Source organism: Armigeres subalbatus, chromosome 1 (genome assembly GCF_024139115.2).
Source record: "Armigeres subalbatus isolate Guangzhou_Male chromosome 1, GZ_Asu_2, whole genome shotgun sequence".
NCBI lineage: Eukaryota > Metazoa > Arthropoda > Insecta > Diptera > Culicidae > Armigeres > Armigeres subalbatus.
This window is the reverse complement of record NC_085139.1, coordinates 49,500,169-49,527,657: the sequence shown is the minus strand read 5'-3', so window position 1 is coordinate 49,527,657 and position 27,489 is coordinate 49,500,169. Positions and strand designations below refer to the sequence as shown.

Genomic DNA, 27,489 nt, shown 5'->3' with positions numbered 1-27,489 from the left:
CTTCGGAAATAAAAATTTCGATTGCATATTGTGCAGTGACATCAGAAGACACGGCAGTTCCTAGCACCATTGCGAAAGCAATCCAAACAATTTATGTGGAAGGGGAGGACGAGCAAGTTGAAGCCACCCTCAGTTGGTCATAGAGCTGTAATTAATTTCTGTTTGATCACCGAGATGGGTGGGTCTTAGAGCCCCTGGAAGGTACCAGGAGAAGCCCGTTCGCTTCCGGGGGTGGGACTTACACGCGGGTTATGATGCCCGGGAGGCACAGGATGCCAACTAAATTTGCTGATATAGCCCTTCGTTTTTGAGAAAGCAGACGAGGGCTGCTAAGCTGGCGATATCATCAGCCAAAGCATCGAGGGGATTCCGAAGCTGGATTGGGTAGTGTCGAACTTTGGACACCGACAAATCACATGTTCGACGGAGTTCAACAGCTTAAATATTTCGAAAATGGTCTGTAGATGGGCATGTTATTCCAGGGAGCTGTTGATCCCTTAACCTCCCGTAGCTGTGTGGAATTGGAGACCACTGGTTCCCCCAATCTTGACTGACGATCCTTTTGATACAGGTTTTGGCATCAGCCAGGGGAAGCGACGTGGTGAAACGCCGGCCTTGGTGACCTACACCAGCCAGATTGTCAGCTGTAACATTCCCTGGCACTCCACAACGTCCCGGGATCCATGCAGAGGTTGTGGATTGTTGTACTTTGGCGAGAATGTCCTGAATCCATGGGTGTCTTGGGTGATCGCTTTAAAGCGCAGCAATGGCACTTGTGGCGTCAGTCAGGATTATGATAGGTTTGATGGAGGGTGTAGTGGCAGCGACAGGCAGGGCCGCGGTTTAGGCCGAAAAATGCGGCATTGCTTGGGAAGACTATTTCTTACTGTTAGGTTACTACCAGTGACTCCTATTCCGTGTTTAGCAACTCAGCCACTGACCTACGAAGAGTCTCCATATTGTCTCCTCTTTTAAAGTGCAAGCTCCTCGCTCCTTGTCAGTGGATCCTAGTCGTTGGGGGGAAACGGACGCCGGGTACCGCGCACAGAATCCGGTTCCCTTCAATAAGCAGAGGGATCCTGTGATTTCCTTCAGTCGAAGCGGTGAAGGAGGCAGCCTTGAGGCATATAGCAGTCAGAATGTGGTGGCGAAGTGGCAAGATGCCTGCCTCGGCGCAGGCAGACTCGGCAGGTGTTGAAGGTAGGAGTCCGGAGGCGATTCGAGCATATATAACTTTTATGGTATGCAATGCAGGTGAGTTCAAGACCGTACAGAAGCCGTCTGTCTATAATTGCTTCTCCAATGCGGAGACGAATACCCCTGTTGCTGATCGTGGGGCTTTGAAAGGATTTGGATTAGATTAACCCTGGTGCGATGGTTGACTTTGAAGGAGCGGAAATGAACCAGAAATGTGAGGCTTGTCGATGGAGACGCCGAGTACTTTAACAATTTTGCGGTTGTGGATGGAATATTTCCCCAACTTGATGCGCGGTCCTGACAGTTGATGCCTCCATTGACACACTTGACCGCGTACGCATTTGCTGGCGCTCATGCTAAACCCTGGCGGCTGGCAAAGTAGGTTCCGGGTTGACGTAACTGACCCGCCATTCGTCTGGAAAGATTTGGCCCAACCAGGCTTGGCTGACTGAATCCAGAAATAGGGCTTTAGCGGGAAGGGGAAGGCTTTCGATCATCGGGTAGTCCATCTGGTCGAGAGGAATTTCGGTGGACAGCTCGGCGGCAGAGAAAGCCTGGTTGAATGAGGAGTTGGACAAGTCCGGGGGACTTGAAAGTCCTCGATGGAGCAGGATCTGGTGGTGATTGTCGTGTCAGTAGGAGACTGCTGCATCCGAATCAGCCATCTCCAGCTGCTGCTCGATCCGCAACAGCTCGGAAGCACTACTACTTCCCGCGAAATACATCACAAAACTGAAGGCTAATTCAGCTCATCTGTCACCCTCACATTTGGCACTCGTGACCAATGTATATGCCATCTTATTCAGTATATATATATTTTATCATACCCATCTCAATCCCTACAGTGATGAAGCAATTGCTTTTAAAATACTTCACGAGAGCGTTACGTATGACTCTTGATATAGCTTTTATAATTCATTTAAACTTATATAATGCCCAAATACGTATCAATCATTGAATCAAACTACCTAAGCAACCAAAAGTTCAGATTTTACTTAAATTTGTTCTCAACCGAACCAATTGGTTCACTTTTGGTTCACATTGAGTTCCAAGCGCCTTAACGGAACTTCAAAGTTCACTTTTGCGCTCCCACCATACAAAAAATACTTAAAATGCGAGCTGATTAAGCCAAAGCATCCCCTCTTATCCGAACTTTTGGTTGCTTGGGAAAGCTAAGCTAGCTTTCCGGATGTATTCACGGCCATTGAATTCTGCTTATTAAGCATTTAATGATTATCTACCGTGAAAATTAGAAGAGAAAACTTTTCCAAAAAACTCAAAGGTGCAGCTCTTCTTTTGCAATCAACCCTTTATGTAGGGGAAACTGGACACACGTGATCCCCGGGGACACATGATCCCCCCCCTGTTTTCTCGTAAACTAATCACATTGTTATACCAGTGATATGTGCAAACGAATCCGCTAGATAGATTATTGAATCTGAGTAACATTTGATATTAGTTACTTTATGTATATGGGTTTTAGAGAGGTTTTATTATTTAAGCATTCTCAATCCTTTTTTTCTTCAAAGGAGAAAAGTTTAATAACATTTAATATGTCCAACCAAAACTTACCAAATTTTTACTGGACAAAGTTTTATTATTGTAGAGTTGAATAAATTCATTCAATTAACTATTGCTTATTTTCCATTGAATACAAAAAACAAAACAAGATAAATACTCAACATGGACACACTTGATCCCCCACAGTTTGGACACACTTGATCCCGATATTGCATATATTAAGGCGTTTGTTGTATACCATCGCATATTATTGTATTGTATGTAAATAAATTGATCTGTTAAAATTCTTTTCTAGTTAAATAGTATAAATAATTATATTTCTCTTTAATTTTGTCAATCAGACAATACACGCGCAATTTGAATTTCTCAATATCCTTATTTCATTAACCAGAACAAAATGTAGTTGAACATACTTAGTTTGATTAGGCTCACCTCTGGAGAGGGAGTTGATTAGTTTTATTAAATGCATTTTAACATTATTTTCAATGAAAAAGAGTCTATATTAAGCTTTGAAAATACTCAACAAATCACAGGGCTTAAAATCAGTATTGTTCGATCTGGTATTATTTTAGGAGATAGGAGGATAGATAGGAGAAGTTTGCTTACAATCACCATTTAGGGGAAACTGGGGTAATATGCACCCTCGGGGCAAAACGACCCTTTGGCATTTTTGAATACATTTTCGGCAGTTTTTCGAGAGTATTTACTACAGTGCATGTAGTTCGGATCTCGAACTACCAGTTCAGTAGTAAACATTCTTGAAAATCACTCTGGAACACCGCTAAAAATGCCAAAAGGTCGTTTTGCCCCGAGGGTGCATATTACCCCAGTTTACCCTATTTGTAAATCTTCTTAAAGATTTTTTAATAATAGGCTCATTCAACATCTTTTGATCAGTCGTTTAAGAGAAATCGCATTTGTATAATAATAACACGCACTACAAAAATGATGATGCGTGATAGTACCATATTGAAGTATGAAATCATCATCCTGGTATGATCACGGTTGTGTTATTGGTAGTAGTCTGGCGATCTCGATGTACCGTCGTCGGGGAGGCAATGGGTCAAATAGGGGTGAGAATGGGTCACTGTTTCAGCTACTTAGAATGCTTGTAGATTAGATTGAATGCATCTGAGGGCAAGAAGACCAAAATATAAGAGACCATTTTGAACAATTTTGCTCTACTACCTCTAAACTGCCGGTGAGAACGATGACCCATTCTCACCCTCAGACCCATTGTCACCCCCGATGGCGGTATCACAGTCTTTTTTTATTGGTCCCAAAACAGGTACCGTCAACTGGGGGGAAGATGATCATTGAGGTGAAGATGATCATTTGATGTGTCAGTCAAAAGTGCCAAATTTTTTTATGAAACGGTAGTCAACAATATTCTCCGCTCAACTAATGTTACCGCTAGGTAGAAATCCGAGTTTTTCGATTATAATCATGAAAATGTATTTTATGGAAGAAAGAGAGAGATAGTCATAAATGACGCTATTTTCGTTTCAAATATTGACTTCGTAGACTTCTTTACGTAGTAAATTCAACATTCATACAAATAACCTAGTGTATTTTGACTACTAGGTCATAATGATTTTAGTAGAGCTGTCTTGATCAACTTCACCCCAAACCAGATTACTCAAAAAATGTGTGATAATTTAATTTATTTTAATAAATGCGAATGCATTTCAGAAAACTAAAGTTGTTGATTATTGCAACGTATAGCAGTACATGTTTTAAAAATATTTGTTTCGATTTAAAATGTAAACACACATTGTTATTGCATGTTTTGTCTTAAAAATGATCATCTTCCCCCCAGTTGACGGTACTCAGGGATGGCCATGGCATTTGCAGTGTGGCCAATTTTCAGATATTTAGTAGAATAATTAGATTCTAAAATTACAAAGATATATTTATGTATCGATCAACCATTTTTGGTATCATAACTGTATCAAACACAAAGAGAGATCCTCTTGGGAACATCATGGTTGTCGTGATATTACCACTGTCTTAGTGGAGTGAATGGTTAGAAAAAAAAGTGGAGTTAGTGGAGAAAATGGCCAATTTTGTTGCTATAGCAGACATTCTATCTGTCACTATTACTCTATTCGAGAACTAAAATACTTGCCTTGCTTGATACCCACAATATTTAATTTTCGCACGACTGATATTACGGCAGACTATGAAGAATTATTAGGATTTGAGGCTAGACCAATTTAACGTTTCATTGGACTTGGAAGAACCTAAACATGTTCAGCTCATAAAGGGATCAATTTCCCCCTATATGGGGATCAAGTCTCCCGCAAGTTTTGAAAATGCCAAATTTTCTATCTTTCGGCAAAATCGATTTTTTGGTAACTTTCATGAACAAATAATTGCTTCCAATGACGTTTTTGAATAGCTTATTAAATTCTTTATCAAGTTCATCAAGAAGCGTGAAAATCTGTACATGTTACATCGAGAAATATCCTAAACAAAAAGTGGGGATCATGTGTGTCCAGTTTCCCCTATGTATGTATGTATGTAGTTAGCCACCATCCTAGCTTGAGTCTTGCTCTGCATGCGGTTCCACGTAACAGTTAGGTCAAATTTCAATATCATTTTGAATTCAACATATTGCTGTATGAAGGGCCAAAAATGGGGGTGGTGGACCTGTAAGCAGAGACACTTACACGAAACCCACGGGAAAATGAGCATGATCCAACAAAAAGAATAATGAAATTTGCAAGGGCGCGTCAACTGGTTAACAACTGTTGGAGATAGAAATAATAGACGCGAACGACTAATATTTCCCTTCCTTGACTCCGATTGGCTACCACTTCATTGTTCAGTTGTAACTTCATAGATGCCTTGATGCACCCCCCCAACCCTATTTCATATATTTATAGTCAAATCAATTATATTGTATAGGAAACTAGGCATGTGTGTAGAATATATAAAAAAGTGATATGGCAGAAAATCCTAGAACGCTACTCTGCTTCAATACTTTACTCTGAAAAATTATTTTCATTGTAAATTTACGGTGGTGTTCCAGTGTACAACTATTTCCTGCAAGCACAACGTAATACGGTGATGTTTTGGTTCAAGGATACTGCTATTAAGGGTATGCGATAACACACTTTTTCCTAACGAAACGAATCGAAACGAAATATAGATTTACTTCCGAGATTTCGAAACGATACGAAACCAAGGTTCATTGAATTCAAAATTTTACGAAACGAAACGAAATTTTAATTTTTTTCCGCGGAATTTTTTTTGAGTTGGTTTTATATTATATATACGCAATTCTAATTTAACTTTTTCGAAGCTAAATATCTGTTTTGCAACCAATAGAGTTATAATTACAGAAGAAGTAGTGTGTGATAAATTGCCGCGTTCCAGTTTATATACTATTGGCGATAAGGCGATACCCCAGCATAAAAAAAATCTAATTATTCTTGCTTCGAAGTTTCTAATTCATTACCAATAACGATGCTGGTCACGTCCTTACAGTCTACACATTTTTGAATTTGAGCACATTTGAGTAACTACTTAACCAAATCGGTCCAAATTGAGCTGCTAGGGTTGACACTTATTGTTATGAGAGACAGAGGAATGCACTGCATATTCGTGAGCGCCACGGGAAAGAAATCGTTGGTTAGTTGAAAAGGTAATTCATGTGAAGTCACCTTGGTAAGCGACTAAACGAAGTTATTTTGGAAACCCGAAGACGAAAACCGTGTTTCAAATCAATCCGACGCATAATCATTGTGCTTCGTTTAATAAACTTCTACAACACGATCGATTCTGCACTACATAATTTTGTGCTCTTCGATGCAGACATTATTTTTTTCATCTCGTATTCTCCCGCACTAGCTAGCATGACCAGCATCAAGACGATCGATAGCACACTGATTAAAAAAGTTTGCTCGCGAGGCAGATTTTTTTCAGTTTGCGTTTCCTAGACTAGCTCCCGTCCCGTGACCAGCAACAACACCATCGATTCTGCACTCATATTGTGCAAATAGTCAAATAATATCACAGAGTTTAAATCTTGGGGGCTGTATGTACATTTCGATGATTCGCCGAATATTGACTGTTGTGTGGAGTACCTTCAATCCTCTGAACTTTTTATTCTTACTTTTAAGTAAGATTCTAATTGTTGCTTGAACTAAAACTTGCTGCTGTAAAACGTTGCATTACTTTTTTCTTAGGGCCTTCCTAACTCTTAAGCGGTGCTTACTCTTGTGCTTAAACCTGATTTGAGGACTAAGCGGAGGTGAATAAATTGACCTTTAATAACAAAGAGGCGCTAAAAACTTAAAAAGGCCCTAGGAATCCACGCCCCGACTTTGCCACTTTAATAAAGTTATACTTATCTGATTTATATCCAATTAAATTCACACTTTAAGCCTGACGTCTTAAATATTGAGTCGGATCACTTTTGTAAAACATAAGATAGAATAGTTAAAAATACTTTACGTTTTCTTTTAGATATTTCAAACAAAACACCGAAGACGTTTCATAGAAGAAAACTAAACACGTATGTGTCGACTCATAATGGGATTATGTAGTAAGCGTTAATAGAAAAAGCTGTATAACATAAAAATGTAAAATCATAAAGCTGTTTTTTATGATTTTGTTCAGCGGCACAGCCAAATTTTTTGATAATATAAAGTATGGTTCAAGTTTGAATTTGTTTCGAAATTCCGTTAAATTTCGTTAGAAGCTAGTTTTTTGTAGCGAAATTTTTGTAAATTTACGAAACGAAACGAAATCGAGAAATCAGATTTCGCTATGCTCAAATTTCGCGAAATTCCGCGGAATTTCGTTTCGAACCACCTGAAACGAAATTTTTCGAAATACCGCATATGCTTAACTGCTATATCACTGGACCTCGGGCCTGTATCAGAACAATAATACCAGACGGCATAACAAGTGATTAATCCACTGAAAAAAAAAAAAATTATACAATATACACGCAAGAGTTAATCCAAAGATAATGAATTCTACTTTTGATCCGGTGCATGAGGATTCCAGGCGATAAACATTCTAGACCATTGGATATAAATTAATATGAAGAAATCGCAAGTAATGAAAATACACACAATTACTTAACAAGTAGATGGAATTTATGCAACATATTAAATAAATGAAAAAAAGTTTAAAAAAATATAATAAATGTATTCTTTATAACGAAGGAACCATCGAGCAAGGGAATATATAAAGCTACATAATATAAGAAGAGTTAAACTTATTGTATGAACTATATGGAATATGGATGTTCTAGTCCTAGATATGTAATTGGTTTTGATAAAATTAGTAAGTTTGTTATATGTAAATTGCTCAGCTTCCTGCTTCAATTCTCACTTGTCCTATGGCTTCCCTAAAATGTTCAGTATCGATCTGTACGAAAGTTAAAAGCCAATATCTTCCGATGTACTCACCCAAATCACTAATATACATACTGTATATTTATTTGTCAATACTAGTTATGAACAATATGAAATAAAATTTATCTATTTGTATTTACCAATAAATTGAATATCATAAATTATTCATTGCAATTTGCAACAATATAATACATGTTTTGGCCCCATGTAGATTAACTAGCACAATAATACTAAAATAGTAATTTTTGTACTTCGTAAAATCAACATTCGATACATCGCACATACCCCTACAGGGAGCTCTCTGGTTCGCTCTTTCTCTCGCTCTCCATGCCTTGCCACAGCAAAGCCGCGACGCGCGCGCGATCGCGAGATTTTGAACCTCGTCGCATAGTTGGTACTGAAGACTTGGCCCACCGCCGCCGCCGCCGTTACTTTGGTGGAAAAGGAAAAACTAACGTTCGCCTCATATAAATATGACGTTGTTTTTTGAACTCAGCATCAGTGATCTTGCAACTGTGATCCGGAGTGCTTCCAGAAAAGAAGAAATCCTTAGCCCAAAAATTTAAGCCCGGAAAGGACCTCTCCTAGGCGAGGTGCGTTGTGCTGTGTTGTGATCGAAAAGCGATTCAAAAGGACTTTTGTGGTCGCAACAAGAAAAACCAAAAAAGACACAAGAAAAATGAATCCAGTGTTACGATCGGTATGTGCCGTAGCGGTGCTAAGTGCGGTGGTTCTGAGTGCCACAGAAGATTACCAAAGCCAAGGATTACGTGCCATCGGGCGGGTGTACGACGAGTGCTCCAAGGCCGAGGCCGGTTTCTCGCCCTGTCTGAAAAAGCGCGCCATCACCTTCATCGACCGGTTGAGCCGCGTCGAGGCCCTCACTGTTGGGGACGTGAAAATTGTTCGTAACGAACGGGCGGCAACCGTTGAAAGCAAACCCCTCACGGAAGCCGAACTGGAGCAGAGTCTGCCACGGGGTCTGGAAGCACGGGATGAAGCACTGACCAACATCTTGCTGGAGAAGATTGCCGGAGTGTTCAGCAGCCGGACGATTCAGATTAGTCTGCCCAAGCTGTCGAGCGACGAGCTTGGCCGCGGGCTGGAAGAAGGTGTGTATTTTGGGTGGTATGCGGTGTTTGGAAAAGAGGGAAAATCTATTGATTGGATTACGAGATGATCATAGTGATTGGGGAACGAACTGATTGAAAGTGATTGCAGGGGTTTGCAAAAGAACTGAAGTGTTTCATTAACTCAAGAAGTGAAAGTTAAGAACTGGGCAAAGATCGAACAACTACCTTCAAAAACATGAAGTGTGATAGAAAAATAAAGTGTTCATAAATTAGTACGACAAACGGCAGAGATAAAAACATTCAGCATAACAGAGAATTAGTTTCTATAGAAATACTGAGTATACTCACAAAACATTGCTCAATTCAGCAGCACCGAATCTGTGAATTTAAAGATCTTAGGGGTCTCCACTTAGCCTTGCTAGCAAAGGCGTAGGATTACCAATCCGGAAATGACGAGTTCGATTCTCGGACCGATCTAGAATGTTTTCGGGTGTGAATTTTTTTCTATTCCGTAGGCATAGTGTATTCATTGTACTTGCCGTAGAATATATTTATTCATCCAATGGCAGGCATAGAAAAGCTTCCAATTTACAACTGAGGAAATGCTAATAGAATAGGTACTAGGTTGCAAAGCTGGCTAAGCTTTAGTTGGAATGTAGAGCCATGGAAGAAGAAGGAGAACATGGTTTTTATAAGCATCGATAGTTTGCAAACAGTTCACTATGGAGAATTATCATACTAATGAGCCACACATATTTTTTCTATGAAAACTATTTCTATGCAACATATATTATGTGTAGGCATATTTAATAACCTTTTTTAACTCTTTAAGGGCCATCGTTAACCCTTCAAAAAATGTTATCCCCGAGGTGTAGAGAATAAAAACCACAATTTTCAAGAAAACTTCGATTACACCGTTCTCGTAAACACGCAAATATGCGCAAAATCACTAACTAAAAGGTGGTACTAGGGTTATATTTCATTCCCCATTTACAGATGACCACTATTGCTTTTATTAGTTTGCATTATAATGAGAATTGTTCGTATCTTCTCCACTCACCAAAAAATATAATAATATAAATATATATAAATATAATTAATATAATTTTAATTTACATTTCAACCTAATCACCACACTTTTTGCGTTTTCCTTACACTAAGTGTACGTGAAGGTTATAATATTATTATGTTCACTCCAGAAACTACCTTTATATATGGAGCCGGATAACCAACAAAACACGCCTAATAGCAATTATGGAGCTCAGCCAAAATTAAAGCCGAGACTTAACAGTGATCATCAATTATTTTGTCGAATATTAAGTAATCAGAAAACTGTTAGCCGTGTTTTGTCATGTTTTTACTGATGTATCGCTTAACCATGTCAGCATGCCAAACTTAGATGTACATGTTAATGATAGAATAAGAGGCGAAAGTATAGATTTGATAGTTCCGTTAGGGTACGGTAGGCATAAATAGTTTAATTGAAGTCGATTTTAAAGCGAGCGGAGGGCAATATTTGTGATGGTATAAATCGCACGGCCTTCCCTCTGGCAAACTCTTGTATGAAGGTGGAGGGACGAATATCAGTGTGGAAGCTGATATATCTCCACTGGAAAAAGGCTCAATTGCTTTATTTGATCATTGTTTGCTTATGATTAGGCTTTCCCAACATATAGATCTCCGATCTCCATCTCACTGTACATATCTAGACCAACATTTGAAAAAAACGTAACAGTCAAAATTTAATCCTTCTGATTCTTCGTCCACATATATAGCTATATATGTGGATAAAGAATCAGAAGAAATAAATTTTGGCTGTTACGTTCTTTTCAAATGTTGATCTAAATAAGTATATTCATCTCATCGGTAAACAAAGATATACGACACCAATTACGTCGCTCCTTTTTGTCAACATAAGTGCTCATTGCTGAAAAAAGTCACATAAATAATAAACAAACCAAATTCCGTTCCATTGCTTTGTTTTTGGTGGGATGAACATCGGAACCATGATGTGAAGTCTAGGAGCAGTTCCCCTACCAAACGTCAAAGTAATTTGGTTTGTATGCCACGCTGGGATTAATTTATTATTATTTGACTATTGAGAAATCGACTGTATATTTTTATTTCGATTTTAAGGACGGCTACGCAGTCTTGAATTATTGAAACAAGATGTATATTTATCCGACGTTTCGACACGGGGATGGTGTCTTCCCCTGATGAAGACACCATCCCCGTGTCGAAACGTCGGATAAATATACATCTTGTTTCAATAATTCAAGACTGCGTAGCCGTCCTTAAAATCGGAAAAAAATTATTATTTAACTAGATAAAGTTTTGCACATATTTGTAACCTCTTCTGGACGACAAGACTAATATTTCTATAATTTCACATCTCGATATTGAAGGGATCATCGAGATAGAGGAGATTGAGGAATGGAAGGAAAATTCAAATAGGTTTTAATTGCCATGAAAACGACAACAAAACAAATCTGGTTTTTTGTTGTTGATGTGTTTATTATTGTCCAAAGATGGCCTTGTAGCCTAAAAATGTTATCATATAGACATAAAGAGGTACATAATCTTGAAATATTATCAGAACACATCGAGATAGAGAGTTATCGAGATAGGGAGGTTATCGAGATGTAGAAAGCCCAAATGTATGTAGATTGAAGGGACTGAGGAAGCCATCGACATAGTGTGAGATATCGATATATAGACCATCGAGATGTAGAGAGTCGACTATAGTAGCTCTACGTTCTTTCCCAGCTTATTCATACTTATTCAAGGAAAAGCGTCCTAGATTATGTTCTTAATTTGAATCGAAATATTCGGAAAAATTACATCACCTTCAATAAATGGATATTATTTATCGGATGTATCGAAATTTTCATGGAACATGGAACATAACAAGCATTTCAACTTATTTTGTAAACAAACACTGGAAGATGAATTCCTGCTAAATCAGGCATTTCCAAGGTATGTATATCCGACTGAATAAGCTTCATATTACATTATCGGATAAGGGAATTAGTTTTGAAGAAAAGCACTTACATTCCACGGAATCTTTAACACAATATCGCAAATTGGTCCTGATATGCCCGAATTTAGTTGAGTATGTCACTTGTGGTAGACTTTGGTCGTTTTCCAAAATATACTACAGCCGACTCTCTACTAAGGGTATGCGATAACACACTTTTTCCTAACGAAACGAAACGAAACGAAATTTAAAATGTCCATGTTGATTCGGATCGAAACGAAACAAAATATAGATTTACTTTCGAGACTTCGAAACGATACGAAATCAAGGTTCATTTAATTCGAAATTTTTCGAAACGAAACGAAATTTTAATTTTTTTTCCGCGGAATTTTTATTAAATTAGTTTTACATTATGTACGCAATTCTGATTTCACTTTTTCGAGGTCAAATAACTGTTTTGCGACCAATAGAGTTATAATAACAGAAGAGGCAGTCTGTGATAAATCACCATTTTCGCCGCATATACCATTGACGACAAGGCAATACCCCAGAATTTTTTGCCGCTTTCAAAGGAATTCATCGTGGAGCGTGTGCTCCCGAATATGATCAATTCAATATCAGTTTTATACAAGTAAGAATAAAAAAATATAGAAATTGTGGAATTTTTCATATACGGATTCAAATTTCGTTTAAAACCTTAGTTCAATTAAGCAAATAGTAATTATGCTGAAGCATACTTCATATTGTCTTGTCAGCGTGGTTAGGAGAATCCTGTGCTCCTTTCTAAAATGCACAAAGATATGTATTTCAGATTGAATTTCACAGACCCATAGTCTTATATACTGTCTTATAGCTGTTATGGTCACTATGAGCTGAAAACAATCATAAGTAAAGAGCTTTCAGCAATTTAATGATTTTTCAACCCGTTCTGGATTTTTTTTTGCAAATTCCATGCGAAGATTTAGAAATGCTCACAAATATTCAATGTTCCTAACATATTGTGCAAATAGGCAAAGAAGAGCTTAGCTGGATTAACTGTACTCATCGTAGTTGCTAATTTTGATTGGTCGAAAAACAGTAAATATGCACAGCTCATCAATTAAATAATATTCTTGGGCTGCAAAAAAGTTATTCTTATTGTATACTTGCTTCGGAGTTTCCAATTCATGGCCAATAACGATGCTGGTCACGTCCTTACAGTCAATTTAGGATAAGAAGAGGAAAATTAGTTTCACACTCAATGTTATAAAAGACCGAGGAATGCTCTTCATCTCCGTGAGCGCTACGGGAAAGGAGTCGTTGGTTAGTAGAGAAGGTAATTCATGTGAAGCCCCTTGGTAAGCTACTAAATATTTATTGTAAACGAAGATATTTTGAAAACAAGAAGACGAGAACTGTGTTCCAATCAATCCAAACAAGATTAATGTGCTTCGTTTAATAAGCTTCTACAATATGATCAATTCCGCACTAAATAATTTTGTGCTCTTCGATGCAGACATTAGTTTTATCACTACGCGTTCTCCCACACCAGCTGGCGTGATCAACATCAACAAGGTCGATTGTGCAGATGCTGGGTCATTAGGCCGAATGAGAACTGGGGAGTGAGAAGTGGGTAGTGCGAAGTGAGGAATAAGTAGAATGGAAGAAGAAAACAGAAAAAAGGCGGAAGAAGTAAAAAGGAAGAAGGAAGAAGGAAGAAGGAAAAAAGGACAAGGAAGAAGGGACAAGGAAGAAGTAAGAAGGAAGAAAGAAGACGGAAGAAGGAAGAAGGAAAAAAGGAAGAAGACAGATTGAAGAAGGAAGAAAACAGATAGAAGAAGGAAGATGCAAGAAGAGAGAAGGTCAAGGCGTAAGGTGAAGAAGGAACTTCTCATTTTTCATTTTTTGCTTCTTTTGCTAATTCGGCCTAATGGCCGTTCTGCCTAATGACCATTCGGTGAGGTAGATTTTTTTCACTTCGCATTCTCCCGAACTAGCTGCCATCCCATGACCAGCAGCAACACCTACTCCTCGCTGGTACGTTCTATACTGGAATACGGCTCCGCAGTTTGGAACCCGAACTATAACAACGGTTCCGACAGAATCGAATCGGTGCAACGCCGATTTTTACGTTTCGCACTACGTAAACTTCCATGGAGGGATCCACAACGCCTTCCAAGCTATGAATCGCGATGTCAGTTGATAAATTTGGAACCGCTTCGACACCGTAGGGAAACAACTCGAGCTCTTCTAATTGCTGACATCTTGCAAGGCCGAATTGACTGTAGCTCTATCCTGAATCAAATTAGCATCAACGTCCGTCCCAGAGCACTACGAATCGGCGCAATGCTAAGAATGCCTTTCAGCCGAACTAACTACAGCATGCATGGTGCTATCAGCGGGTTGCAGAGAAACTTCAATCGTGTCTCAGCTTTGTTTGACTTTAACATAAATAAATAAATATTGCACAAATAGTAAAAAAATCACAAAATATAAATTTGAATCTTGAATACACCGGAGACGTTTTATAGAAGAAAACTACATACTTGTTTGCCGACTAATAATGGGGCTAAAGTTTTGAAAACAACTTAACGATTTTGTTCAGTGGCGCAGCCAAAATTTTTGATAATATAAAGTATGGTTTAAGTTTTGTGTCGAAATTCCGCGGAATTCCGTTAAATTTCGTTAGAAGCTAGTTTTTTCTAGCGAAATTTTTGTAATTTTACGAAACGAAACGAAATCAAGAAATCAGATTTCGCCATGCTAAAATTCCGCGAAATTCCGCGGAATTTCGTTTCGAACCACCTGAAACGAAATTTTTCGAAATACCGCATATGCTTACTCTCTACATCTCGATGTTCTATATCTTGATATATCTCCCTATGTCGATGGGTTTCTCGTATAGACACTATAGGTTCCATAGACGAGCTGAGGCGAAGGCGAGTGTAGCCAAACGAACTGTCAGTTGGTGTAGCCAAACGAGCATGATGTCACGATTGCAATCCAGGCAACAAAGGGTGTAACGTCAAATTCGCGTGGTACACTGTGAAAAAGTGGAAAAACACACTTAATCGAAATGACCCATTTTACAACATGCATGTTTTCCATTTTTCTGTTAAAGAGCTCGATGAGTAGTACTCGTTAACACCATTTTTGGAAAATGGCGTATACGTCACTTTTTCAGATTACGGCAGTATAGTTTCTCGGTCCCTTCAATCTACATACATTTTTACGCTCTACACGGGAGAACTAAACTAACCAAAAATGAGTTCTATCCCCCCTACTTACCGGAAGCATGGTGCCCGGTGGATCAAGGGGTATTTCGAGCATGCAATAACGCTAGTTGCACGTCTGATTCGTCTTCCGCACATTTTTTGAGTATGTGTTTCGCTGTTTGAACATATTTCTCGGTTACACCATTAGCTCGAGAAAAGTGCGGGCTTGATGTTTCGTGGTCAAAATTCCACTTCAGAGCAAAAGCTTTGAACTCTACTGAAGAGTACTGGGGCCCGTTATCTGATTCCAATATTGCAGGCACTCCATACCACGTACCACGAACCATTCGTTTAGTGTTGTAACCACGGTGCGAGAACACATGTTTGGTAGTTCCTTGAAGTCAAAGAATCTAGAATAGCTCTCCACTAGAACAATATAGTTCTTTCCTTTGAAATGAAACAGATCCGTAGTGACTCTTTCAAATTGTAGACTTGGAATCTCTTTCGATACTATCGTTTGCTTGGTATTAAATATTTAGTTGATGCATCTGGCAAACTTGACACTCGTTGACCATTTCTTGAATGTCCGAAGTCATGTTGATCCAAAAAAGGCTCTGCTTAGCTCGTTTCACGCAACTTTGTAATCCGGCATATCCACTATGGAGTTCAGTCAGCATCTTCTTTCGTAGTGTTTTTGGAATCATAACTTGGTTACCTTTGAAAAAGATTCCTTCATATACAGAAAGTTCATCTCGAAAGCATCAAAACTTACGCACAATAGGTTCCACGTCATCTCGGCGGTGGCCCTGTCATTATCACTTGTTTCAGCAGTTGTGTTTTGCTATCCTTGGCTGCGTGGCTTCGTAGTTTATTCGAAGCTCTAGTTCCTCCTCAGCATCCTCGCTCTCCGAATTTGCGACGTCCCTGCTCAAAATGTCTGGAATGGGTATATCTCTTCCTCTTACGTAGACAACTTTGGGACTGTATTGCTCTACATCCAACCGGATTCTCTTCAGTCTGGGCGGTGCACGGTCCAACGGTTTCCGGAATATTGATTCCAGTGGCTTGTGGTCGCTTTCGATAGGTAAATCTTTTCCTTAGATGTACTGGTGGAATTTCTGGCACGCAAAACGGATTGCTGCTGCTTCCTTTTCAATTTGCGGGTAGTTACGCTCCGCATGACTCAATGATTTCGAAGCATACGCTACTGGCTTTTCACGCTGCAGTAGCACTGCTCCCATCGCCTTGGAGCTAGCGTCAACCGACAACGTGACAGGTGCATTAACATAATAAAATGCTAATATGGGTGGAAAAATCATCATGTTTTTGATTTGTTCAAACGCATCATTTTGTTCTATACTCCATACCCAAGCAACATCTTTCACAAACGGTGCTCGGAGTGTGTGGTGCTGATATATCGGACAAATTCTTGATGAACTTACCTAGGTACGTAATCATTCCTAGAGCCCGCTGTAGTTGTTGCTTATTTACCGGAATTGAAAGCATACGAATCGCTTCCAGTTTTCCGTCGTCCGGCTGCAATCCGTTCGCCAATATAATGTGTCCAAGGAATTTAGCCGAAGCTTAATCGTAGATGCACTTATCCCGGTTCAGTTTTAATCCAGCCTTATTGATCCTGCTGATTACTGCATCGGTAATCTTTTTTAATTCGGTTGAATCCCTGCTGTGGATCAATATATCATCCATTGAGCATTCTATACCGTCGATGTCTCCGATTAAACCTTGCATAACGTTTTGAAAAATGCCGTGAGCAGAGGCCAGACCAAATGGCAGTCGCTTACAACAATACCGTCCCCATGGTGTTCCAAAAGTGAGGTATGTAGATGTGCGTTCAATAACATGTATCTGCCAAAATCCTCTTTTCCAAATCCTCAATCCAAGATCGTGAACTTCTTGGAGCCTTTAAGCATCTCGAAATTTATGGGGAACATTCCTCGAAGGTCGAATTTCCCAAGATGGAGCATCTACCAGATCTATATCATTAACGAAGTCACGCAAACATCCTAGGCCATCATGAACATTCCGACCGTATTAACTCTGGCGATCAAATCGAAAGCTAGACATGTTTTTTGAGCTAACACTGGCGTGACATTCTCCTTCACGATTTTAAAGGTGATTGGTTGAGACCTTCCTTTGACGAGGCAAATGGAAGAGATTTCTCCGATCACGGGAATTCGGTGACCGTTATACGTTACCAGGTTCCTTGTTCTCGAAGGCTCAATAGCTACTGGCAGTTCTTGAACAATACTTGCCGGTAGCACATTGCACTGGGCGCCAGTATCCAACTTGACTAACAATTTACTTCCATCCATGTATATGGTTTCAAACCAGTCATCGTCATGCTGATCTTCCAGTGCGTGGATGTACGGTGGATGTCGGTTTCTTCACGTTTGCTCACTTGTTCCACCACTTCACTAACGTTTTCATTCAATCTCTTCCTTGCTTTGTACATAACCGCGAAGTGTCCTCTCCACCTACAAGCGTTGCAGGTTTTGTCAAACGCTGGACAAACAGCCCTTTTATGCTTCCGTCCACAACGATTACACTCGTATGCCTCCTCCCGGCGATATTTCGACTCGTCTTGTCGTTTCGCTGATTTTAGCACTTCCACTTTATATTCTTTATTCAATTCCTCTGTTTGAATTGAGGTGAGTTCAAAATTACAAGTTCTGAGTTTAAGACAAAATATTCGAGATTTTCAAGAAACATTCGTTTTTTGAACCAGCAACACGGCCAAACTAGCAACAAGCTGCTTTTCGAAAAATAAGTCGCCTGCGATCGAAATAATCGATTGTCATATTCCGTCAATCAGCAGGTGAGGTGGTACAATTGTGACAGCAAATCTGTACGTATCGTAAATTACTAAATCGTAAATTTTTAAATTTTTAATTACTAATTTGCGGATCCTATCCTATAGGTCGTATCCATACCGTAGTTTCCTCATGAAATGCTTGTTTTAGCAGGATTTCGCCTTCCAATGTTTGTTTTCGACATAAGATTTCATAGCAACGAGCTTTTATAGATCTATTACTCAGATCAATTGTCCTTCCATTTCTCGATCTCTCCTTATTTCGATGGTCCCTTCAATATCGAGGCGTGGTCCGTGGAGGGGCGACTATACTAAGATAATAATGAATGTAGAAACAAAGCATTTCTTAGCCGTGTGGTAAGATGCGCGGCTACTCAGAAATTTGCAGAAATTTGCTCCACCATTGCTACCACGACTGCCACAAATGCCTTCGTAGCGAAACAACCAACCAATAATTCGAATGCTGTGAGAAAATTTCATTTGAGTGCAGCAGCTGATGTTGACGACGACGACAACACAACCTACGCCATCGATGGGAATAAAAATTCCTTCACTAACTCCGACAATGTCGATGCTGGGACCACTCTCCGCGTCATCTTGAACAAAATGGCTCACGTGCGCGTGCAAGCAGCTTACTTGAATCCAAAAAAGCCAACACAGTTGCTCCGCTCATTTCGTGAGTATTACGGTTAAAGAAAAAATCGCATCCCTGTCGATTAACAAAAAGGCGGGACTAATGTACCTTCATGCTTGATTACAAGAAAGGTGCATCCCGCGCGCGTGAGCTATTTTATTTGAGATGGGAGAGCGGTCATCGGCTTTCAATTTTTCCACGGAATATTATCGGGATCTCTCCAAAGATTATCCAAAAATCATCAAACATTTTTCCCGTGGATTCAATGAGATATTCTTCAGAGTTTCCTATCAAAGCTCATCCAAAAAATTGCAAAGTAAATAACTTTAGATTTTGTTACACGAAGTATCTGAATGTTTTACCAAGAAGTATCTTCTGAATATCCTATCTGAAATTATTACAGAGCGTGTTAACCTAAAGGGTGTACGGAATCAAATTGCATCACTTTCAAAGGCCGGTAACATCTCGCCTTTTGGGTTGATAATAACGAAATTCCGCGTAAGGCAGCTTTGCAATGTGTTATTCAAATATCCAGTAGTTTCGAAAATACAGTCGATGAAACAGGACGTGCGCGAGATCATCTTGTGCACTCACCTCAACAATCCATATCTTATGAAAAGATGTTAGTAATCCAATTTCGTGCAAATGACCGAAAAACCATCAGAAACCGATCGAAAGATACTGGGCTAGAATGATAACACAAGCTTCGGAAGCATCAATTTTTTTCATTACGGAACATAAAATTCTTGAATTGGCTTCTCGCCCCAACATTTTTATTGGCTAATAACACTAACGTCAGCTTTTTCGATTATTTGGCCAATTTCAGGTCAACTTCCCAGCAAACTCTTCCATTTTGTCGCTTCTAAATTGAAAAAAATAAATCAAAAAAAATCGAAAAAGTGATGAAATCTAATTTTTGACTGCTATTCGCTATTCTCATTGTATCACACTGCCGCACTTTTCTGAGTTTTAGTTTTTGATTTTTGTAATAATTGGAAGCGTCAAAATATACGTCTTGTTTGTTGGCTTTAATTAAGTGGAAAGTTGGAAAGTTGGCTTTAATTAAGTCGAATAATCGACTGAGACAATAAAATGAGTTTTTTTTTTGGAGGAAAGATTGAAAGCTGAAAAATGTTTGTTAAGGACTTGTTAAAAATCTAATGAGTTAATATATGAAAAAAGATCCAGCATTTGGTTGTATTTAACCTTCTGTCTGTGCTCAAAAAAAAACGTTGTCTGTGCTCTGGGGTCAAATTGACCCCAAATTGTAATTGCTATAACTTTTTTATTGTTCCCAATTTTTATTTACGTGACAGTTTTTATTAACATGACAGTCCATTTCCACAAGACGAACTTTGTTAAAGACGTCATCTTTACAAATTTCAAATTTGTGCGATAAGAATATTTACAATGAGGAAAATTCCTTATCTCGGAGTTATTTGAGTAGTCTAAAATAATGAACTCAAATATACTACCACCTAGCGGCCAAGCTCTGAACTAATCAATGCCTCATGTCAAAGCACACGCCATTCTGCATAACCTTTTTGAAATGGTGCAGTTCAAAATGGGTATGATTTTCACATATAAGTAAAATAAGCATGAAAAATCACTGTTTATGTACTCTTTTTCACGAAAATTGCTCCTCGCGATGTACCCGCTCGCCTATAGTCAAACTTTGGTAACGACCTGGAAGATAATTATCTTTCAAAACTGCCCCAAAAATCCAAAATTGGCCAAACAATAAAAAAGTTACAGCAGTTTCAATTTGGGGTCAATTTGACCCCAAAGCACAGACAACGTAAGTTTTTTTAAAAAAAATATACTGTAGCGCATATTTTCAAGATTTTTCAAGCGAAAAAAAATTTGCATCTGGTAGACAGATTTCGGCGAGTTTTACCAAACTACCAAAAATTAGGGGAATCGGTCGAAAACTAAAAAAATTACAGCCACTAAAAGTGTCCTGAGGTCATATTGACCCCAGAGCACAGACAGAAGGTTAAGAATTAAAGTGAAATAGTTATGCATAAAACTGTCTGCTGGTTGGGTCACGACTCAACTAAAAACGCTTCTATGTCAAAATGCAATAAGAATTCTGAAAACGTGATTTTGCTCGACTGGACATCATATGTGAGGTTTAAATCGAAATAGAGGTGCAATGGCTGCCTGTTGACCCAAATAAAAAAAGAATAGAGAAAACAAGCTAGCTAGGTCGACATTGTGGCCCAACCAAAGTACATTAGATTTTTTTGCTAGAAGCCGAAATAGAATGTTATGAAGCCTCATCTAAGCAAAAGGTTCAACTTGTTTTAGCAAATTTCGGGCTAACTTCTAATATATTCTAAACGTCGTGGCTAGATACTCCAATGACTTTTGAGAAATTTTCTTAATTCAAGGGCCAAAACTATATCATCCGTGGACTAAAATGGAAATTCTTCTTTGTTTTCATGCGGAAACACTTGTACATATTCCTTTTAATTATTTTCGGATTTTTCACGGTTTTGGTTTTCCCAAAACAAATTGTTTGTAACCTCCAAATAAAAATGTTTGAGATTTCTAAGGAAAATTATTTGGAAATCCCGCGGAAAATTCATTAACATTTTTACGGGAGATTGTTTTGGAATTTCCTTGGAAAACTCTTAGGTGCTTTCACGGGAAACTCTCTGAAACTTTCACGAAATTTCTACGGATACCTAATTGATCGGAATCTCCAAGAAAAAATAGATCATTAGATCATGATAGATCGTTTGGCCGAAAATGTCGTTTGGGAAAATAATCGTTTGTCAGAAAGAATAATTTGGCTAAACAGGTCATACGGCTAAAAGTTTCATTTGCTGAACTGGTAATAAGGCCAAACATGTTAACAAATTTATCCAAATGACCCTTTCTGTCAAACGATTATTTTGGCCCAATGACCAATTAAGCCAATCAACTTTATCAGCCACAGGACCATTTCGGCTGAACGACATTTTCGGCCACTTGTCCAATTTAGTCAAATAACATTTTCGGCCGAAACGCCCTTACTGCTAAATGACCATTTCGGCCAAACGATATTTTCAGAAAAACGAACTATTCATTCAAAAGACTACTTCGGCCAAACGGTCAGTGTGTCCATTTTGGACCAAAGCGATATTTTTTCAGTTCAAAGGTTTGTTGACGTAATCAGCCAAACAACTTTCAGCCGAATGGCTTAAAGCCGAATGACTTCTGGTCAAACGGCACTTTTCCGTTCAGTAATTTAATTTCAATAATAATTCTTTGAATTTCAACGGGAATTGGTTTGGAGTTTTCACGGATAATTTCACAAATTCTTTGGAATTTGCTCCGAACGTTTTGCGGACTTCTACAAATTTAAATCGGCGTGAAAAATTAAAGATTTTTGACTTGACGGATTTTGAACGGTGGCGGGCCGAATCAAAAATGTCGGTGGCTTCGTAATGTCATACATTGTTGGCGGCAGCGCACACCTCTAAATGTATTATTGCATAATTGAACATAATGACAAACCTAAATTAAAACGAAAATGTCGCGTTTATAGTGGCACAAATATCGAGTAAAAGCAACACTGCAAACAAGTAAGAATCGTTTCCACTATTAGTCGACTTTTTCTTTAAGAATAAGTCATGAAAAAGCATTTTCATGTGGATTCTGATTCTGATTCTTGCTTGAAATAAATGAAGACGATGGTAATGTATTGGTTCATATCGTCGGTGAACTATTTGTTCCGAGGTAAAGGTGAAAGCATGTCACATGGAGCCACTTCAGACAATTAAGCTTGACAGCAGTTTTTGTATGTTAGTTTACGAATGTCAGCACGATTCCACAGAATTGCATTATATCATCCCGAGAATGAAATTCAGTCAGTTGGAAAACGATTAAGTTAAGAAGATTCTTAAGCACAACGATTTTCGTACGTGTTGATCGATTGGTAACAGCAGTAATTGGTATAAACAATACAAATTCCTCACTCAATCGATCATATAATCGAATTCCAATCAAAGATTTCACTTTCAACATAATCTACAATCCGATTCTATTAATTGAGTAATTCAATTTTCCTTCTTTTTATCCCCCTACTCCATCAAACAGGTCGTGGCAAGATGAAGAAGATGATGAGCATGATGATGATGGGCTTCATGATGAAGATGGCAGCCATGGTGCCGGTTGCGATCGCCGGACTGTACCTGCTGGCCGGTAAGGCTCTGATTGTGTCCAAGATTGCGCTCCTGTTGGCCGGTATCATCGGGCTGAAGAAGTTGGTCGCCAGCAAACAGCAGGGAGGAGGCGGTGGCTGGTCCAGCGGTGGATCCGGACACGGAGGCGGTTGGGACCGACGGTCGGCGGATGTGGCTGCTGCTGCCGCCGCCCAGAACATGGCCTACAATGCCTACACCAAGAACCAGGCGTAATTTCCTCCCGATTGGGAACACTTCGAAATAAGCCGACACCGTACGGAATCTGTTCCAGAGATTTGTTAATTGTTGAAAGCCAATCGAAATCATCTGTTAAACAACACCGATCCGGAGGGCTGATGGTAGCCCAAGGTTGGTTTGTTTTCCACTGTCGAACGTTTGCGGAAAAATTGTTAAATTATTTATTTATTTAATTTATTGTCAGAAATAACCGGGGATCATCTAATACTCCGCAAACAAATCCGCGATCACTCTAAAACTTCAGTTATTGTTACCCCTTTGTTCAGGCATTTTTTGCCCATAATTAATCTTTTGTTTCATGCCTTTGAACTTGAACTCGTCAGGTCTTTCAACTTTCGACTGAAAATCTAATAATTTTCACGTTCTCCGCCCCCTTTCATTTTCAAGCGCACACGTTTGTGCCATTGTTTATCTCTCTAGTTCCCACCTCACGTCTGTCTAATTTTCTGCAACTAATGCAATCTTATGTGCATACAGCTCAACTGGCTATGATCTATTTCTAAATGCGCTCAATGTTGTTTCCTTTCAATCCTAGTTTCACTTTATTTCTATTACTATCTAGCTACTTATATATTTCTCTAGATTCTTTGATCGACCATCAACGATTATTAACAATTGTTTATCGTACATGTATCTCTATTTTCTGATTACTATATTCTACTGTCTTGATGTGTCTACTGCTAATTTATAAATCTTTTTTAGCTCTCTGTATACTTCTAATACTCAATTCTGACACTATTATGCCAACTATTTTTATTATCCAATTTACTTTCTATATCTTAAAAATCATCTATTTATTTCAACTTCGAATGTGGTTTCTATTCTAAATAACCTTTATTTACTATCACTAAGTTCCACTTGAACCTCAACTCTTCTCCCTTTTTCCTAACATACATAAATTTTCATCCACCTCGTTGTTGAGAAAAATATAAGTCATTTCGGTCCTCATAGGACTTCGCCTCCTTCAACGCCCTAAAGTAACATACTCTCATTTCCCATCCATTCATTGCTCCATTAATCAACTCTTAAATATTGTTTCTTGTTTCCTGTATTTCATGAATTCTCTCTTTAACTTTCAAACGAAGTTTCAGCCGAACAATCCAGTATGTTAAATTAACGACCGGTCCTATTATCTGTAAAACGAGCTTTAGATAAAGTCATATTCAAATACATTCACGTCTATGCATAAATATGAATCGCAAACGAAGAAGGAGATATTTATTCACTGTTGATAATGTGTAAGTCGAAGTATAATTGTTAGTTTGTTGTGAACGTTTGAAAACAATGGAAATTGTTTGAAAATGAAGAAAACAAAAATCGAAACGAAACCAATAAACGGAAAAGTTTCCCTTCGAGTCGAAGGAGGAAATTTTCGAAAATTTACCCACTGCTGGTTTTGTTGCTCGCCCCCGCGGTGCGAAAACGACTACAAACAATCCGAATTTTCTTCGCATCTCGTAGCTTCGCTCACATCGGATGGTTACAATCGACATGAACGGGGATGCCAAGTTATTTAGAAAACCCACATTGGATCGTTTAGTGATGACACAGCCTTCTCGCACTTGAACAATTCACAAATGTCTGAGGTTCGATAGATTCTATTTTTTACTTGATAATAACCGATCGTTTTAAAATATAAAAATAATAGTGTTTGAAAACTCGACGTGCATGAAGCATGTGGAAGATTTAATTCGAAAAAAAATATTGAAGGAATCCACATTCCTTCATCGGAGTTTGAACTGACAACCCATCTGATTTGTTGATCATCGACGTACTTTCAGAGAATTCACAGACTGAATCATTTCGTCTGTGGTCCACTGGCCAAAAATTTCGCACTCAAGCAATACATCAGAGGGTCCACTGGCCAGCACTTAAGCAATTCAACAGGGGGACTCTCCGAGTAATACACATGTTGTAAATCAGATTCTGGGGAAAGGATCGTTTGACCGAAACCCATTCGGCTGAAAGCCATTTAGCCGAATGCCACAAGGCCGAACAAACCATTAGGTCGAACCCGGTTGTATACTATTTCACCGAAAAACATTTCGCGGAATTTTTTTTCGCGGTACGACATTCCGCAGAATGCACCTTTATTCCACCTTTATTGCACCTTTATAGACGCCTCGCGGAATGCACCTTTTCACCGAAAATCATTCCACGGAATGCCATTTTGCGGAATTCAGTTCGAATAATTTCATTGAAATATGAAATATTTACTTAAAATATTTATTTAATTTTTTTTATTATTTATGAAATATTTACATGCAATCCGGTCTAAATTCCTTTGCATTTTGATTTAAATCAATGAAAGTAGGTAATTCCACAGACAAACAGACGTAACAGCTAGAGCAATTTGTTTTAAAATCCATCGCCCAGCTATTTTACCACCACCTAACATGCATGTTATATTGTCGGCGTAGCACCAACTTAGAATTCGGAAGTCGGGACTTCCGAACCGAACTTTCTTCCGAAGTTTTATCTGTCAAACTAGTTGATGCGTTGTTTAGCGCATCTTTAGGCGAATCCGGCGCACTACTTCCGAAGTTGGGAAAGTTGCCTGTATCTGGAGGAAAATCCAACTTCGGTATAAAAAGCGGTATAAATTTGTTCCGGATAGACAATACGAAACAAAGTTTAGTACGACAATGTCAACAGAAGGCGCTAGTGTGAGATGTCAAATACAAAAGTATACGATGTGCGCGCCCCTGGATGTGAAACTCGCAACCAGTTGAATTTAAAACGACCGTTGAGCTTATGGTCGAAGGGGAATTCCTCAGTGTTACGTCTGTTTGTATGTGGTTATACCATAAATACCTAGATGCAAAGGTAATTATTTCTTATCTAAAATATAATCGTTTGTATAAAGTACGGAAGAGTTCATCATTAGCACCATATAGCGATTGCCGATCATTGTCGGCTCAATAGGTTTCTCCCCATGAACCCTACACAACGGGACTAAACGTGAGTATAAGATGGTAATAACTAATATTCTTGAATAATGCTGATAGTGATAATTAAAACTTTTGACTGTACAATTAACATGTGCAATGGCTCTCGATTCGGAGGTCTTAAGCCATTCAACTAAGCCCACTTTAGCACCAAGCAAGTAGCTGAATTCTACTCACATGTGGACCAGCAAGTTCTTTCCCGGCTAAACTCCTCAAGGCGAGTTCTTTCCAAATAGAAGGCTAAACCGAACCAATCGTAGCGTAACTCTCTATTGACATCCGCAAACATCAAAACAACAACTAGGAGGCCAAGTTAACTCTATTTAAACGACCGCGGAATATTCAAATTTCTTTTTCTCTCGGATTAGAGTTCAAAGAATTCGAGGCATCAATTCATAATATGTGCACATTTTATTCTCATACCAGTATTTCGACTTAAGATGCTAATGTTGTCCTTAAAACATTCTAGCCCAATCTCAGGTTTATAAAATCATTGCGACGTTATTGTACTTAAAATTAGATGAATCTGACCTGCTTGTTTCCGGATTCCTGATGACAGCTTACAGCTTCGGTAACTTCCGATGACGGTACCTTATCGTACAGGGAAGTAGCGACAAATATACTGCTGATGGAGGCGCTCACCCTTTGGGATGGCGGGCAGATGGCCTATCCCCTGACGATGGTTGGAACTTCTGCAGAAAACTATTGAGATTGTCGTTACAGGCGACGGTACCCTAGGTGACGTTTACGTAGCGACAGCGACTTGTGTGAGGCACTCACTCCTATTGGGCGATGGACAATGGTCGGTCCTACCTGGACGTGGGTGCAAGTCTTCGCTAACGAGTACCGCTTGGATGGCCGATGCGTGCGCTACTTCAACGAATGGAGAGGTTCGAGCTACCAGTGTGCACATTCTCGCACAATTTCCTTCGAGGCGGTTCGGAATCAGTTCAATTTCGATGATTCAGTAGATTCCTATGAAGGTGTGGCGACCTTCGACAGGTTCGGGGTGCGCGAGGGTGAACACGGGCACGACGACGAGGACCAGCCTACAAGCTTCTGGTTCGCCCTAGAGACAGCTAAGTGAGTGGCTATCCCCTACACCCTGACGTAGTACCTTCCTGGAAAAACTTCCAGGAGTTAATTCGTACCTTCCAAATATTCTATTCAGCCAAATGACCCTTTCTGCCAAATGGCTTTCGGCCTTATGGTCAAACCCATTCTGCCGAAAGCCATTTCGCCGAATGCCACTAGGCCGAACAAACCATTAGACCGAAACCCATCTGGCCGCAAGGATCATTTGGCCGAGAGGG

At 39.1% G+C, this 27,489-nt stretch overlaps 1 protein-coding gene across 1 annotated transcript; it reads left to right on the top strand.

Annotated features, from left to right (window-relative positions):
* The first annotated feature begins 8,570 nt into the window (after window positions 1–8,570).
* LOC134208371 (uncharacterized) lies at window positions 8,571–24,611 on the top strand. Its single transcript, XM_062684360.1, has 2 exons — window positions 8,571–9,202; window positions 22,885–24,611. Exons 1-2 carry the CDS (start codon window positions 8,770–8,772, stop codon window positions 23,202–23,204), a joined length of 753 nt encoding a protein of 250 aa, XP_062540344.1. The 5' UTR covers window positions 8,571–8,769; the 3' UTR covers window positions 23,205–24,611.
* Window positions 24,612–27,489: the final 2,878 nt, after the last annotated feature.

Bases quoted from the DNA above. Each gene is read 5' to 3' on its own strand.
- LOC134208371 (XM_062684360.1), top strand. From the start codon at position 8,770: ATGAATCCAGTGTTACGATCGGTATGTGCCGTAGCGGTGCTAAGTGCG. The intron at 9,203-22,884 runs GTGTGTATTTTG...TCCATCAAACAG, and splicing joins TGGCCGCGGGCTGGAAGAAG to GTCGTGGCAAGATGAAGAAG.